Source organism: Calidris pugnax, unplaced genomic scaffold (genome assembly GCF_001431845.1).
Source record: "Calidris pugnax isolate Ruff unplaced genomic scaffold, ASM143184v1 scaffold70, whole genome shotgun sequence".
NCBI lineage: Eukaryota > Metazoa > Chordata > Aves > Charadriiformes > Scolopacidae > Calidris > Calidris pugnax.
In genome coordinates this window covers 9,421,502-9,437,366 of record NW_015090862.1, presented here as the reverse complement: position 1 = coordinate 9,437,366, position 15,865 = coordinate 9,421,502, and the positions used below count along the sequence as shown (strand labels likewise).

General features: G+C 35.3%; 1 protein-coding gene across 4 annotated transcripts in view; it reads right to left on the bottom strand.

Annotated features, from left to right (window-relative positions):
- FGF7 (fibroblast growth factor 7) overlaps positions 1-12,892 on the bottom strand; it is a 31,139-nt gene extending 18,247 nt beyond the window's left edge. Inside the window, exons 1-2 of one of the 4 annotated variants that reach the window (XM_014944328.1) lie at positions 12,676-12,892; positions 11,586-11,780 (exon numbers count right to left, since the gene is read on the bottom strand). In XM_014944328.1, the coding sequence (XP_014799814.1) occupies positions 11,586-11,780; positions 12,676-12,715 (235 nt within the window). In that variant the 5' untranslated portion in view covers positions 12,716-12,892. Of the gene's footprint in view, positions 1-11,585; positions 12,171-12,675 lie in introns of all 4 variants that reach the window. The other 3 variants (XM_014944330.1, XM_014944329.1, XM_014944327.1) reach the window with 3 other exon arrangements.
- Positions 12,893-15,865: the final 2,973 nt, after the last annotated feature.

The following is a 15,865-nucleotide window of genomic DNA, read 5'->3' as shown; positions in this document are numbered from 1 at the left end:
CAGTCATATTTTGACTGTATGTTGAAAAGAGCTAATGCTGTACTTCTCAACAATTACTTTCTCATGTTGATTCCATCTCTGCATTGTTGAGAATGTATTTCAATCAAATACCATGCACACAGCGGAGGAAGTACTTTTTTCATATAGAAATCTATGTTAATGAAATAAATATGGCACAGTCTGACAGGGCTCACATCAGACGTTTTTGTGCAACACTACCTGTGAGGTAAATTGCAGCACATATGATCATGATACGATAGATGATGTATATATTTATTAGGGGATTATAATTTAGGGATCCACTAACAGAGGGTAGTTTGGGATGCAGCTGCCAGATAGCTGCTAAGGGGAAAACAAAGAAAACATCCCCCGCTGTGATGGGTCTGGAGCTGGAAAAGAGTAAACTCATGAAACAAGAGTCATAAGTAGCAGTTCTACTTTGCTAAGCTGAATTCAACTGAAAGTACCCGTAACTGCAGTGTTGAAGTATGAACGAGAAGATAATATAATAAGTTGTGATCCAAAATCTTCAATATTTATGATGCTGTATACACACAGAAATATCCTGTATTTTCCTGCATCACATACAGTGGGGTTAGGATACATTCTAGTTTTGGAATTTGTGTAGTTAACTGTTTGGGGAAATAAACATGATTACTTTTATGTGCAACTTGCACAAAACTTATGTTTATTAAATATTCTCGTATATGGATAAGTATACCCTGAACAAGATGGTATCACAGACAAAAAAGTGCACAGCTAATGTGAAGAGGGAGAAAGGGGAAAAAAGATTTTTGTAACGGCAGTCATACACTTTAATTTAGCCTTAGCAGGAAAAAAAATGGTGTATTTTATGGGTGCAAGATTAGGAGAAAGTCAGGAGATATGGGTTCTAGTATTTATTTTGTCTCACACAGTTGCATAACAGTGGCTACTTGCACATTTTTGAAAATATCATTAGAAGTGATTTAGACACGTAAGTACCATATATGTGCCATGGGGTTTAGACTTTAAGTATTGTGTTTTGAAATGTCCCTTGAGTACTTGTTAGCACTTTTACAAAATTGTCCCTGAGATGTCTACAGATCCTGTCTAAAAAGGACAACGTACAGAATACCTGCTTGTGTTTATGAAATATTTTGTTATATAAGAAGAAAAAATGAGATTAGTATTTAGTCTTATTTTGGCAAAGATAGGTATTTATTATGTTCCATGTGTTAAACAGTTCTGAAGCATTTCACCAATAATTTCTCACAATAATTATGAAAATGTGTCTTCTATCACTAGATCATTTTCTGCTTAAATGATATAGCCATTGAAACTCATCATGTTCTCTTAAATAATCTAGCTGGATCAGAGCTAGGCTGTTCACCACTTTACTAAATTAGGCAATTTATGCCTCATACGTTATGAATCACCTGAAAAATTCTGCTTTTGGTCTAGTTTGGTCTGATGCTAGTTTTATGGGTTTGGTATAGACCAGTTTTGCTTCTGGTGTTGCTTCTGGATGAAAGTGTCATTTCAGAAATTCTCATTAAATTATTCAGAATGTGTCCTAGAACAATATGATTAAAATAGATGAATTCAAATTCAAAAGACTGGATTACTTAGCTAAAAAAATTAGCAGAGCATGATTTCCTTGAAAGATGTGGTAATAGTTTCCTAGAAAGATGTGGTATTTTTTTTTTTTTTTTTTAATTTTGTTGCATGACAGTTATGTTCAGTAATATAGACTGTATTTCCCAAGTCACACAAAGTTGCAGTCAGAAACGAAGGCATATTAAGTAATTTTAGTTTGTTATTTATAATCAAGTAGCCTGAGCACCAGGTTGCTAATTTGCACATTCTGATTGAGATTGGTTTCTGATAATTTAAAGAATGGTTTTATTAATACCTGTATTATTTTCATTGCTCAACTTGAAGAAGAATTTAAAGGGACAGGTATAAGTGGCCTAGGACTCTTGCCGTTTACTTTATAATTTGAGCAACTCTCCTAAGGCTGCTATCAAAATTCATGTAATGTTTTGTTCCTTTGAACTAATAAATATTCACTACAAATTCCAATAACAATTCACCCAAATGTACGGCTGTTACACTGTTAGTAAGGTAGGAAACATGCCAGACTGTTGGTCTTTTACAGCTTTACTAAGAAAACTTCCTTCCTGACTGCTGAAACAGCTGCTTGAACCCACCACTCAGCACCCAGTACCAGTGCTGTAGGGCTGGCAGGATGGAAAAGGCAGCAGGAGGCTCAAAACACCTGTGCAGTTGACCTCGTTAGTGAGTGGGAGGAAGGAGGGCACAGCCAGCCCCTTGTAGCTGGCCAGCAGAGAGAGAGGGGGTTCCGTACAGGCTCTCCGTGTGCTTCCCACTCTGGTTTTCTTCACGTTTCTTATGTTGTCTGTTACCTGAGGTAGGTGGTAGTATTTTTTTTCCTGACTGGTCTTTTGGAGTCATAATTCAGACATAAAGTATAAGAAAGTTTCTTTTTTTCTGACTTGTGTTCAGTATTTTAGGTTGCTCTAAGGAAGAATTTGCTTGCCCTGGAAATTATGTACCTTCTTGTTTGGTTTTAGTTTTCAGTCTTTGTTGGAAATACTGACGAAGGTCTCCATGCTCAGTAAAAAATGTAAAAGGTTCACTTTGATGAACAGAGCTGACTTGAATAGGAAGAACGGCTTTTTTTTGTCACCAGCTATTTGAAAATAGCTTCTTGAAACTCTATCCAATTTAGGTTTTTATTAGTAACAACACTGTAGGCAGAGTACTCTTGGAGTATCTGTTGTGCTGCAGTTCATATGTTGTCAGGCGTGGGATTAGTCCATGGCAGAGATTTCTTTTTGTACTATGTTGTGGCACAGTATTGTGAAGATGGCGCTAAACAAATACAAGCAATAGTGCTGGGTGGGGCATTCAATTGGTGAGAATTTAACTTTATGCACAGGTATTTGTTCCTGTGCATATGTAAAGGTTGTATTACAGTTTATTGCTGAAGCATTGGAAGTGATAAGGCTGTGATGATTTCAAGGTTTCTCAGGTGTAGTTTCCCCACATAAGCAAACATAAAGGACCGCTGCTGAGGAAGATCTTGTATTGGTCATTGCTACAAGGTAAATGTGTTTCTTATTGAAAGGTGACCATAACAAGCAAGTCTCATTATTTGAGTCATTATATGCTGGATTTACATAGCCAGTTCGCTAAATCCTTGTAAAATCTCACCAATAAGCACTCAAGAACTGTTTGGATTTCTTTGTATCATCTTGCACATTATATGCAGTTCCTAAGCTGTATAGGGAATAAATTAACATGGCGGAATTAAAGTTGCTTTTGCTGGTGAAAGTTGCACTTTCCAATTGTACTGTTACTGGCTGTGGTCTCTAGGATTCAGTTATCCTTTCTATTTTACTTCAGAGTTTCTTTAAGTGAGTACAACCCTTGTTTTTACAAAGTCTTTGCTGCAGAAGCAACATGAGCACTGGATAGTATCCATTCCCTGCTCTGTGCTGCCTTCTGCCCTTGACTTAACTAGATCCCCATTTTCTGCCAAATTCATCTGCTTAGTGACTAGCTTGAGAGCCTCAACATTGCCACCCTTAGAGTTCATGTGGACCACTCCAAGGGCAAATCTATAATCATAATGTGTGTGTGTGTTTTGTGCAAAAGGCCATAAAGCTCTTGTAGTGAGCATTTCCACACACCTGACAAGTATCTAAAATGGATGCCACTACATTGCTTACAGCTGTGCATACAAACAACCCAACAGAATTATGTCACCAGTTCACCTGAGCAGCTCTGGGATTTCAGCACAGATTCACATGCAAACTTTTCAAAATTTTATTTGATTGTTGATTGTTATTAATTTTTCTTCCCCAATATCTTCAGCTCAGGATAATATGTATGTTCACTTATAATAACTTCTGTCTTTAACAATCCTAAAGTTCTCTATTTACTTTTTTTTTCTGCAAACAGTTAGTTCTGACTGAAATATCAAATCTCTTTTGACATTTAAAGGTCATAATAAAATCTTATAAAATTAGTATAGGTTATTAATGAAAATATGCTTCTTGTTAGCAGGTGCATTTATTTCTGTTTTGAAATACATTAACTTCCAGTTAGACAAATACCAAAATTCCAAGGTATCAAAATGGCAAAGGACAAGTCTGATCAGCTGCTTCTTATAGTCTATAGCACCTCCCAGTGTCCATTAACACGTTTAAAAGCAAGCAAGCCAGTTTACCAAACATGGAAGTAAGGTAGGGCATGTATGCTATTGAAGGTCAAAGTACTAACGCTAGGAAACTCCTTCAAAAAAACATATAGCTAATGAAGATTTTCAAAAAGTGTTTTGATTGAAGTGATGGAGATGAGTGGTGCTTGTTACTCCCTGTTGAAGTTATTGTGGTTATAAATGCTATGAAATAGTCATGTTTTCTGTGGTTTTGTTTATGGTTTTGCATTGATCTGTCAATGTTCTGACTGTGTTTCATTTTGAAATATTGCATACTGAAGGAAAATGTCAGTGTTTTTAAAAGGATATCTAGGCTTTTTAATCATTTCATCCTGATCTTGAATTGTCGGGATTCCCACTATAACTTTAAAAGAGCAAATGCTCAGTTGGAATGAATTGGCACAGCTTTGCTGATGTTAACTGGGATTTACAAGTCTGATCTCTGATCCAGCCTGTTTAGAATATTGAAGTTGTCTTTTGATAAACTGTGCAGGTACTATTCAAGTCGTAGGCACTGTGCGAATACTGTAAGAAATAGTAATTCCATAACAATTTAATCCTCGTCTTGTTCTTTGTTTCAAAAGCTAAATAATAGTCCAGAGAGTGTATTGATTACATTGGTATTTTTATTGCTTTTTCGGTGTGTTTTCATGAAGTTGTGGGCCACATCTGTGAATATCCACTTCAAACTTTTCAGCACCAATTGTTACAAAGAATTTTTTCCATTTGTATAAATGATGTCATGTGTTATGAAAGTTTTAAAGTGTGACAATTCAGTGCTGTGATTGTTAACCTCTATTATGTTATTGCCATAGGAATTTTCACTGTTAACTTTTTTTAATAATGTTTCTAAATTACATACACCAGAAGGCTAACTTGACCTTTCTGTCAGCTCATATCCAGAATTAAAAATTAAAAATAAAGTCAAAGGTCAAAAAAGACAATTGAAATACAGTTGCCAAATATAGTCATAGACAGTCAATTATGCAATGAAAGCAGTGTGCCACCCAAGAAGAGTAACAGCCTTCATTTGCCTAAACTTATTCTGTTTTGATGCGGAAAGTGTTCCAAAATATACTGCTAGTTGATACATTTTGTAGTGTGGAACAGTATAATTATATGCTTTAGGATATCTTGGTCTTCCTGAGCTTTAAGGAAGATGGAGGGGAAAAGCAGCTTTTTTCTGTACTCTAGGATCCTAGAAATCTAAAACAAATCACTTTCAGATACCTCCCTTTACAGCTTCCAGCTTTCTGTATTGTTCGAGTATCTGGATTTTGGGTTTGTTTTGCAAGACTGACTGTATAAAAAATTGTATTTTTAAACAAATTCTATTTGCTTCTATTGAAAATTGCTTCCTTAAGATTCTTCTGAGCTCTGTGTTTTTCTGTCTAGCTACTGACTTTAGTTACTTTAGTTAATATTCTGTTAGGCAATTAAGAATAAAAATATTTAACATTAACACAGAATACTTTTGTAGGTTTGGAAGTTTTTTCACTAATAATTTTTAAAGATTTTACTCAGAGTTGAATAATTCTCTTTCATAGAGGCACAGAGTGCTTGAAGAATTTTCCCAAAGTCTGTAAGCAAATTGCTTAAAAGTTTGGATTAGCCTCAAGTCTCTTGAGTCTCAGGTCAGGGCCACTTCAGCACATTTTCTTCAGGATGGAGCAATAACATGCTTAATGATACAATACTGATTTTTTCATACATTCAGAAATTGTAAACAATGGGGGGGGAAAAGCTGTGGGGGAGAAGGGGCTGCAATTTATCACTTTAAATGTACCCTGTAACTAACTGCTCCAGCACTCGGCTGCTAAACTTGATTGATGGTTCCATAAAAATGTAACATGACTCATTTCTGATAAATCTCCATATTGAGAGATTCAGAAAAACTGCCAAGTCACAGCTGAATTACAAAGGTGTATCAAGGTCAAATGTGTCAGTTTAAGCATGATATGTATAGAGTCAGCTTATATGTTTTTTCACTGCTCATACCCCGGTTTTAGAGCACACACAGGCAGATGTAGCCCTGTTGGTGTATATTGGCTTGTGAAGCCGCTGCCTGCGCCTGAGCCTACAGGTTTGGTTCTCCCTCACAGAGCTTATGCAATTGCTTTGTGTTCAGAGTGAGAAGAAAGTGAATATAAACTGACACCGTCTGACTTGACACATTTTTTTTCAGCTGGTAAATACCACAAAATAGACAAGGTGATGAAGATTCAGGAGGTAAATTGAGAACTGATGACCAGTTTTAATTGTGTTTTGTGGCACCCCTGTCATACTGTGGCAGTTGAGCACTGATCTGGACATTGATATGTGACATATGAAGAATCTTGCTGTAGTCATTCAAGACTTTACTCCCTCCTTTCTCCTCGCTTCCCCCAAAGGGTACTGTTATTGAAATAGTCAATTGAAGCTGTAAGATGGGTGTGAGATGCTTCTGTTATCTACATCTTTGCTAAAACCCATCTTCGTCAGCAGTTGATGGTGAAAAGCTGGGATTTGTGATAAAGCGCAGGCTAAGATATAGGCATAGAGTCTCTTCTGCTGGTTGAAACTTGAGGAGTGGTATCTACTACCAGTGCTAGACTAAGAGATAGAGAGGGAGCAGGGAAATCTGTTACATTTAGATCTGATTAATTGCTAGAGGAAAGAAAGTCACCCCTGGCACTGGAGGTTAAGTTTTGAGAGGATACACATATTGCCATGCAAATTAAATCTCTTTCTATTATAATTGAAAAAATTAGCAGAGTACTAATGTGAAACAAAAGCACTTTCACAGTAGTGAAGGTTTGTCTTCTCCTGATACCAACATTGTTGAATCAACAACCTCTTCAAAAATCAAGAACGCAGTTGCAAAGACAAACTGGTTGGTTGGAATGCACGTAACCCTTAGCTGAATTTGGTACGTCAATATCTTCCTTGAAATATCTGATTTCTGGATACTGAATCTTCTTGCTCCTCTATGTAATATATATTTAAGCAACAGAAATAAAATGTATACAGGGGGACAGCTTACATAGTCCAACATTTGTTTTACCCTACGAAGCATATATAAAATGCTATTGGAAATAATTTTGATTTCTAAGCAAGTTTGAATATTTAAACACTACAATGCATAAAAAAGTATGTTGTTACTAGTTAGGGGTTAGGTTTGAGCAAAACTGAGTTTGAGTTCATTTAATAATGCTGAAAGTTGGACTTTGATCAAAATAGAAGTAGTTTTCCAAGATAAAAATTTCAATCAAGATTTCAGCCATTTTGTGCCAAGGTCTCACTAGACTATCTTTTCTTTTTTTTACTTTTTTTTGGTTGGTTTTATCCACTGAAAAGAGGAGGAAATTGGCACTTTCTGGGTTTAGAGCACACATGGAATATGATAGGATCAGACATCTTAGGATTCAGGTTCCGGGAAGGCTTTTTTAGTAACTAAGAGACCCTTTGAAGTCTTTAAAATGAGATTCCAAAGGCAACAGAGCGTGGAAAGTCCTAAAGCATCATCCAGCCATAGTTGTAAATCCTCTTGGATAGAGTCAAAATAAACTCTGATTTTTGCTGCCTTTTTCTGAACAAAATAAAAGAAAATCTGGGAAAATTAATAAACACAAACTGAAATGAAAGGAGGAGTAAGAAGTAATAAGGAGAGATTTATTTTCTATCCAAGGCAAAGTTAACAAATTACCATATTATCTCCAAGATTTGTTCAGTCACTCTCACTTTTTAACCATCATGAATTTAAAAAATCTGTTTTGTGTGCCCACTTAGATTACTTTACATGAACAAGGTACAAAATTTATTTTCTAATAAAATGCATATAGCTTAGGCATAGACAAGGTATAATAAGTAATTGCCAAAAAGTAAAATTTTTATGAATAATGTCAGATTTTTCTGGGTGACCTCATCTCTTGGCTGCTTCCTAATTCTTGCTTTAGTTTTTCAGTGTGTGACTGTCAGTTCTCACTCTGCTTTTTAGTTTTCACAATGAAAGCAAAGCTGTCAGGTGCAAAGTGATTTCCTCTGCTTAGTGGAGATCACTGCCCTCTGATTTGCTCAGTGTACTCTTGAGTTATCACCTTTATGTCCACCAGAAGGCTCTACTGCTTTCTGAAATGTGCAGAGAATAATACTTTTTGGGTACCTAACAAAGTCATTGCTGTTGTAAACAGGATTCAGCGATTTGCTTTCACTGAAACAGTACACACATTTTTCTTGGACTAAGCAGAAGTGAATGATAAATACAGATTAATTGCAATTGGTGAGTGAGGATTTGGTTCAATATTTAATTTTGTAATGGACTTTCAACCCACATTTAATACAGTGGATTTTGAATTAAAATCTTAGGAAATTTTAACACTTATGCTATTTTTGCTGTTACCTTCTAGGATGTGAATATATATTTTATATGTAACTTACTAGAGAAGTTTGAAATACAAAGACTCTAATTCCTTACTGCCTTGGCATTCTTACATTTATAGTCTTAACTGATGGGAGAAGCTCTGTGAATTTTGACACTTGCCAAAGTTATGAAGAAGTTATTCTACAGGTATTTCTCAATGTGAAGATTGCTCTTCACAATTCAGGGGCTGAAAACAAGTAGTTGACTGTCTGCAAAACTGTCAATGCAGCTTCCTTTATGAAGCTAAGTTATAATAGTTAAAAATATGTATTTTTTTAATTTTTTCATTTTACTTGCACATGGTAGTGATTCAAAAGGGGAAAAGATTCCTTTTATTTATCATGAAAGTGGAAAATTGGGATAAAATTAGAAGATACTTCTCAGAGCAACACTTTTCGTACCCATTGATTAATTTGACTGCAACTGTTCTGGGATTCCATCCTGAGAAACAGGTCTGATTTACCTTTTACTAACTTTCAGAGCAGGAAATCACAGAACAAGAGTATTTGAGCACCCAGATGAATACATCTTTGTAATGAGTATGATTTTAAAATTATGCTTTTCAAAAACCCTGAATAAAAATAGCCTGTTTATTCTTCTAATGTTAAAAAATTTGCTTAGGGAAAGTGTATTGGTCTAGATAGGAATTTTTGGGTGTTTTGTTTTGGTTTTTTCCCCTCTTATCATCTTATTTTCTTTATGGGTATTTTAGTATAGAGCCATAAACACATCGTCAAAAAGGCTTCATACATATTTTGTTGAATAGAGGGGATGACAAAACAATAGTAATATTTTTTAGTTTCTCAGAAAATCCAGGTTATCAGCATTCACATTTTTCCAGTCCTCTTTGTCTGTATTTCCCTATTCTACTTGTCCAACAAAAACATTTGGATATTATTTCCTAGTATGCAATAGATTAATTACAGCATTTCAACTTAAGATGGTGGGAGAGTTCCCACTTACTTTAAATTTAGCGGAGACAGTTCATCGCAGTGCACATTGATTAACAGATAAACCGTTCAAATATTGATTCTTTTTTCTACTGATACTCATTACATTTACCAGAAAAAGAATTCAGTTGTTGTTTTTTTTTTCCACTGCAACATAAATGTAAGGGTTTAACGACTCAAGGTTGCCTTTCTGTAACTTTTAATAATTGCCATCACTAAATATCCATAAAGTGTTCAGAAAAGTACAATAATATGGTTTGCCTTTAGCACAAGATGATCTGATATTCTCTAATGGTTTCACTATAGAACATTTCAGGGTGTCATTAGTGTGCTTCAGCAGCATGGGATCCTACAAACAATTGGGAACCTTTACTTGAATTTAAAATAATGCTAAGTTACTAACTAAGTTTTGCTTAAGCAGCCTGGAACTAAAAAAGGCAAATTAGTATAATTATTCAGCTCTATATGCTGTCATAATCTCTTTAAAGTGTTTGTAAATAACAGAAAAAATTGGGTACAATGGGTATTCACCTATCTGCAAAAACGTAGAAGGAAATATTTCAACAGTCAGTAACAGTTTTTCCCAGTGATTACTATGGGAGCAACATTTCACTTTGAAACTAGCTCTATGGATCTCTATTGTAGCAATATCCTCCTGAAACTCAATGGGAGTCTTCTTGAATATGGACCAAATAATTTATTTGGCTGCTGGCCATGTGTTGTCTTTCAGAGGAATATGGTTGTTCACTATGCAATAGTGTAGGAGAAAAAGAGACATATGGAAACAAATTTTAAAAGAAACAGTAACATCAGTCAATGAAGTTTTAACCATGCAAGTTGCCAAGCACTTAATGCAGTCAAAGTAAAGAAGAAAATAAATTATGAAGCCCACTAGCCAGGAACGTAGCATGCAAATGTGCTGTTCCTATAGAAAATAATCAGTCAACTTCAGTTGAAAGCTGAATCACAGTAACAGTTCTTGAAGTTTGATTTATTGATTATTTTTTTGTTGTTGCTGCTGTTATAAAAAGCACAATAACATGTAGAACCTACATTACAACTATATTTAATAGCATCATTGGAAATATATTTGTCCTTTCAGTTGACTATAAACACTAGATCAGCATGTCTCTGGCCCCTTTTCCTTATACTTCTGTTTTGAAATATGCAATATAATCCTGTGTATTTTCCTGTTGTATCTTAATAAAGTAACATCTTTTGAAGTAGATGTCATATTTCTCTGAATAAACAATATATATGTAATAACATGAATGCCAAAGTGGCAAAAATAGTGACTGTAAAATTGATGCCTTCAAGTGTAAATGGAAGATATATAAGTAATTGTGTGAAAAATACAGATTAGTACGACAATTCTCTTGCAGTTCAAAAATTGTATTTGCTACAGTTTTGCAAAATATAATATGTCCATTCTCTCTGGATGAGTCATGGTTTTGGAAGAAAGGGGAGAGAATATTTTTTTTCAGCATCATGATCATTGTAATAATGAACTGCAGAAACTATAATAGATTTTGTTCCTGGCTTGGCAAACTATCTAAAAGATTTTGCAAGAGAGTTTACATAATTCTTTCCATTGAACTGTCTAGTATTGCATATGTTTTAATTGTTAACTCAAACACACCAAACTTTTAGGTAGTTTGTAGACTACATAAATGTGGCTTAATGTTTCTTAAGTATTTTATGAGCAGAGCTTGTGGTTATACATTTTCATACTTACAACCTTAATTCACTTGTTAAAATAGGCTCTCTGTTTGCTAATAGTTACCAGCTGTAACTAATACATTAGCAGATCTACAATGTAGTATTTAAAATGACGCATTTCAAAATCAATAACAAATGTCCGGCTGTAGGATTAATTGGAAAACTTGTCTTATACAATGGTCAGTATACTATACAAAATTCTTTTGAAATTACTATAAATCAAGGAATAGAAAACAATGATGTGTAAATTTCTAAAAACAGAAATAGGAAAAGCAAAAGCATTACTTACTGTAGTTGTTGTTTGCTTCTCTCGTCCCTTTTACTTTGCCTCGCTTATCAATCCTCATGTACCACTGAGTTCGACAGAAAAGTCTTCTCACTCTTACATCCCCCCCTTCCATATAATCATAGCTTCTGGTATGTCGCTCAGGGCTGGAACAGTTCACATTTGTAGCCATTTGCTCTGGAGTCATGTCATTGCAAGCTAAAGATATAGTGCCCATTAGAAAGATAATGTAAAAGTATGATCTGTAGAGCAAAATTGGCAGGATCCATGTCAGTATCCATTTGTGCATTATAGTGCAGTGTTCTGGGTGTTCATGAACAACATAATGAAAATTAAATCTCAAGTAGACTGTTGCTCTTAGGTCACCGACCTGCCTTCTGTCTTTACGAGTTACAGATTCATTTAAATGGGATTGCTCCCTCTTCTAGAATTCTGATCGTTATTCCTTAATAGTTAATGGCGAAATAGAAGAGCTTCTTAAATATCTCTTCAGTCAGAATATCCTTTAAAGACACAAGTTATAAAAACCTTTGTTGTCGTGACCTTCTGTACTACTTGAATTTGCTGCTTGCACTGAAAGTAAAAGATCTGTGAGAAAAGGTGCATGTATAAGTCTTTATGCTCAATCGTTACAAACGTGCAAGGATACATTTTGCTACTGAAAAGTACTATACATAAACGTATGATATTTTAAAATATGCATATATATGTACACAATAGATATCTCTCACACAACTTCTTACATAAACAGACATTTAAACTGATTGTAAACATAGTCCTCTCTTCAGTTTTAAGTCCTTTCAAAAAATCCATTATTGATTCAGTTAACTACTTTCTCATGCATGGTAAAATTCTGCTGATTACTTTGTAGCTATATATTCACTATTAGCACAATCTATCAGATAACTTTTGTCTAGTTAAAGTTTCAAAACAGACCTCTTATTCTTAGCCCTGTATCTATATTCAAATCTTTTTCAGTTATTAATAGAAATAGTTTTCTTAATCCTTTTTTAGCATCTAGCATATACAAATGAAGATAAAAGTTATTAGCTATTACAGTCTGTTAAATGTTTTTGTAAAGGACAGAACTTACTTGTTCCTGTTGACAAGAGCTGGATACCCAAGTATTCCATTTCTGTTGTCTGCTTTTTGCAACATGAGACACTCTACTGTAGCTACAAACTTTCTCAGCTCAGAAAGGCTCCACCAGAATTATAATTGTTTCCATAAATCAACACGCTGCGGAGATGGTGTGTATGTGCTTATGCGTGCGCGTGCATGTGTGTGTTGAGCCTGTTGTTCAGTCCTTTTCGATAAATACCTTTGCTGACCTCACTTGGAAGCAATTAGAATTTAACCAGTCAGCTGTCAGTTGAATGCACGAACAAAAATAAAAGGAGACTTGCATTGTATCGTGTCCAATGGTCATCAGAGGGAGCTATGTACATAGTTTATACTTTAAATCTCCAAGAATTTACTTTCTAAAAACATATATTCTGTGGTGCGTGGGTAAAATTGCTTCGCATGCTAGCTAGTGTTTCTGTGCTTTGATTTAGGTCAGTATTTTTCTGTCCTTAAAAGATTTCCTCCCCCTCTCTTTTGTACTCACATGCTTATCTCAGTATGCTTTCAAATCTATTCTGCAGTTTGGTGGATTCATAGTCTGCTTAGTGCCTTTCTGATAGATATGTGAAACATGTGGGTCCATTATGTACCGTGGAGAAGGGTGTGCTGTGGGCATTATCGATCATGCAGTGTATTTTTATACCATGGACTTGGAAAGAGGAGCAAACGCACTGACATTTTTATTTGATCAGCCACCAGGTGAAAATGAGAATGTATATTTGGATGTTTCAAAGTCTGACATTCAAACACAACCTTTATCAGCATGAAGGAAAAATTACTACTAGGGAACAGCCTTCCTTAGTGTATGTAGTTATTAGATCTTGAAACTCGCAACACAAGGATGAAAAGTGGTGGCAATGCAAGAAAAACCCTTATATGCATACCTGCCAATGGGTGGCCAGCAGGCTTAAAATACAGAGAATCAAAATAATGAGTAGATACGCCTGCTTTTCTCCTTCTGTATGCTTATTTCCGTCTTTGACACCAGTCTGCTGTACAAAGTCCATGTTCCATTTCACCCTTAAATTCTGCTGAGTTTCTGGTGAATGTATTTGTAAAACATACTGAAGCTGAGCTTTCAATAACTCCTTACCATGTTAAATATCCAGGATTAAGGATGTGACTACACCTCAGACCCATTAGTAAATAATAGTAACAAGGAAAGTTTGGAATTAATCCACATATTAACAATAGTTTACTTACTTTAGTTGTCTGTACTTGATAATATAATGCCGTTTATCATTCCCTGGTTTTATCCCACCCCCCTTCCTCTCTGTAGGAGCAGATAACAGTTACGTCTTAAAAATTAAGTCAGTTATAGAAGCAGTTAAAAATTATGCAGAGCACATATGTGCCACCTTGTGGTGAGGGGGACATAAGTAAATTGGGGTTTTTCCATTAGAGTGATCCAAAATGGGAATAAAGGTGTATGGCACCAGGCAACTTTGTATTACGCAGCCTTTCCTATACACAAACACAGAGAATGAGTCATTTCCTTCCTTAACATCCTCAACTTCCTTCTCAGCACTCACTTGAATTAATCCCGTTTGTTACTCACTTTGCAGCCTTTTTTTTTTTTTTTTTTTAACCGTTTTCACTCTTGTCATTAGGTGCATTTCAGCATATTAGACTGTTCCCTATGTTGTGTGCCACAGCCTAATTTTCCTAGTTCAGCAAAAGGCTCAATATATGCATCTTTACGATATGAAAGGTACAGTGCTTAGGGCTTTCTAAGTCTGGATGCCTGTAGTAGATATACAAAGAAGTGGCTTTCATTAAGTTAACCCTTGTAAACTGTGATTACAGCTATTTCTGGTTTGACTTGTAGCTTGTCAACCCATGACCACCATTCTGACAAGCGGGGACTGAAGTGATTTATCCCACTTGCGGTTTTTGCCAGTACATTTGTTGGATTTATATCAGTATATTCTCTGATCCGTTCCACGGTCTGAATTCAGAATGACAGCAATGAAAAAAATTTGTGGTATTCAAAAGGCTTATCTGTTGTGTATTATAAAGCAAGCAATCAAGGATAAAAGGTAATCTGTGTTTTACTCAGCAAAGTATGATGCAAGTAGAAACATTTTCCTAAATATTCTGAGTCTTTTATGTACAATACCAACTTTCACTCTTGGATCCATACTCTTTTTAATTTTTTTTTCCTGTTTACTTATTGTTTCTGACAGTCAGTAACAGGAGAAAAAAAAAACATACCTGAGGTTTTAGTTCCAGAAAGCTGGAGCTACTCCTACTCCAGGCATAGGCATGTATTTCTCTTGGCTTTGAAAAAATAAATCACTTGTAAGTGATTTACATTCTAAGTGTGTTTTTTAAGTGGTGCTTCAGTTCAGATCTTTATAAAGTTTTCTATTTAGAGTAAGTGAAAAGCAGTTTAAATAAGGCTCTAGCTGTAAATTTAGTCAGTGAGCACTGCAGTTAGTCTTTAATTACTGCTGATAGCGTTCATATGCTCACATTTTCTAATTATAGAATAACTGTTTTCCACAATGTTTTAACTGCAGTTTTATTTAAGCACACAGTTTTATGTCTTGCTACACAACAAGTACAACTGTGTATTTTTTAATGAAAGGATGCCATCTTCATCTGTGTATGCAAGTCAGTATTCTTTGCATAAATCTCTGATCCCTTGAATGATCCAACCCACTTCTGTTTAAATGAAGCATCACAAATCTGTCAAGTTGAACTGGTTCAGTTTTATGGAAAATTTAGCTTGACTGGCACTTTTTCCTCTACCTTCTTACAAATGTGCGTGCCCAGGGCTTTGCAAACCCCATCCCAGGGAAGTCCTTAATGATATATAGAAATTGTCCATCTAAAATGCTAGCGACCTTGGGTTTCTCTGGTAAGATTGTATTTGAAGAAATGTGTTAAGGTATTGGGATCACATGAAACAAGCCATCCTTTAATATTTCAACCTGCCTCCTTTATGTTAACCCATGAATTGGTTCCTGCTTCCCAGCTGATAGACAGCTGTCCACAGCATTGCTGCGGTGCACATGATGGAAAGAAAAAAGGTGGAAATGAATTGCAAGCACTTTGCTTCCGATTATGAAGATTGTGCATAGGCCTCCAGTTCAAATAGAAACAGCTTAATAAAGTCTATTCCCTTTTCCCTCACATAGGAAATTACTTTTTGT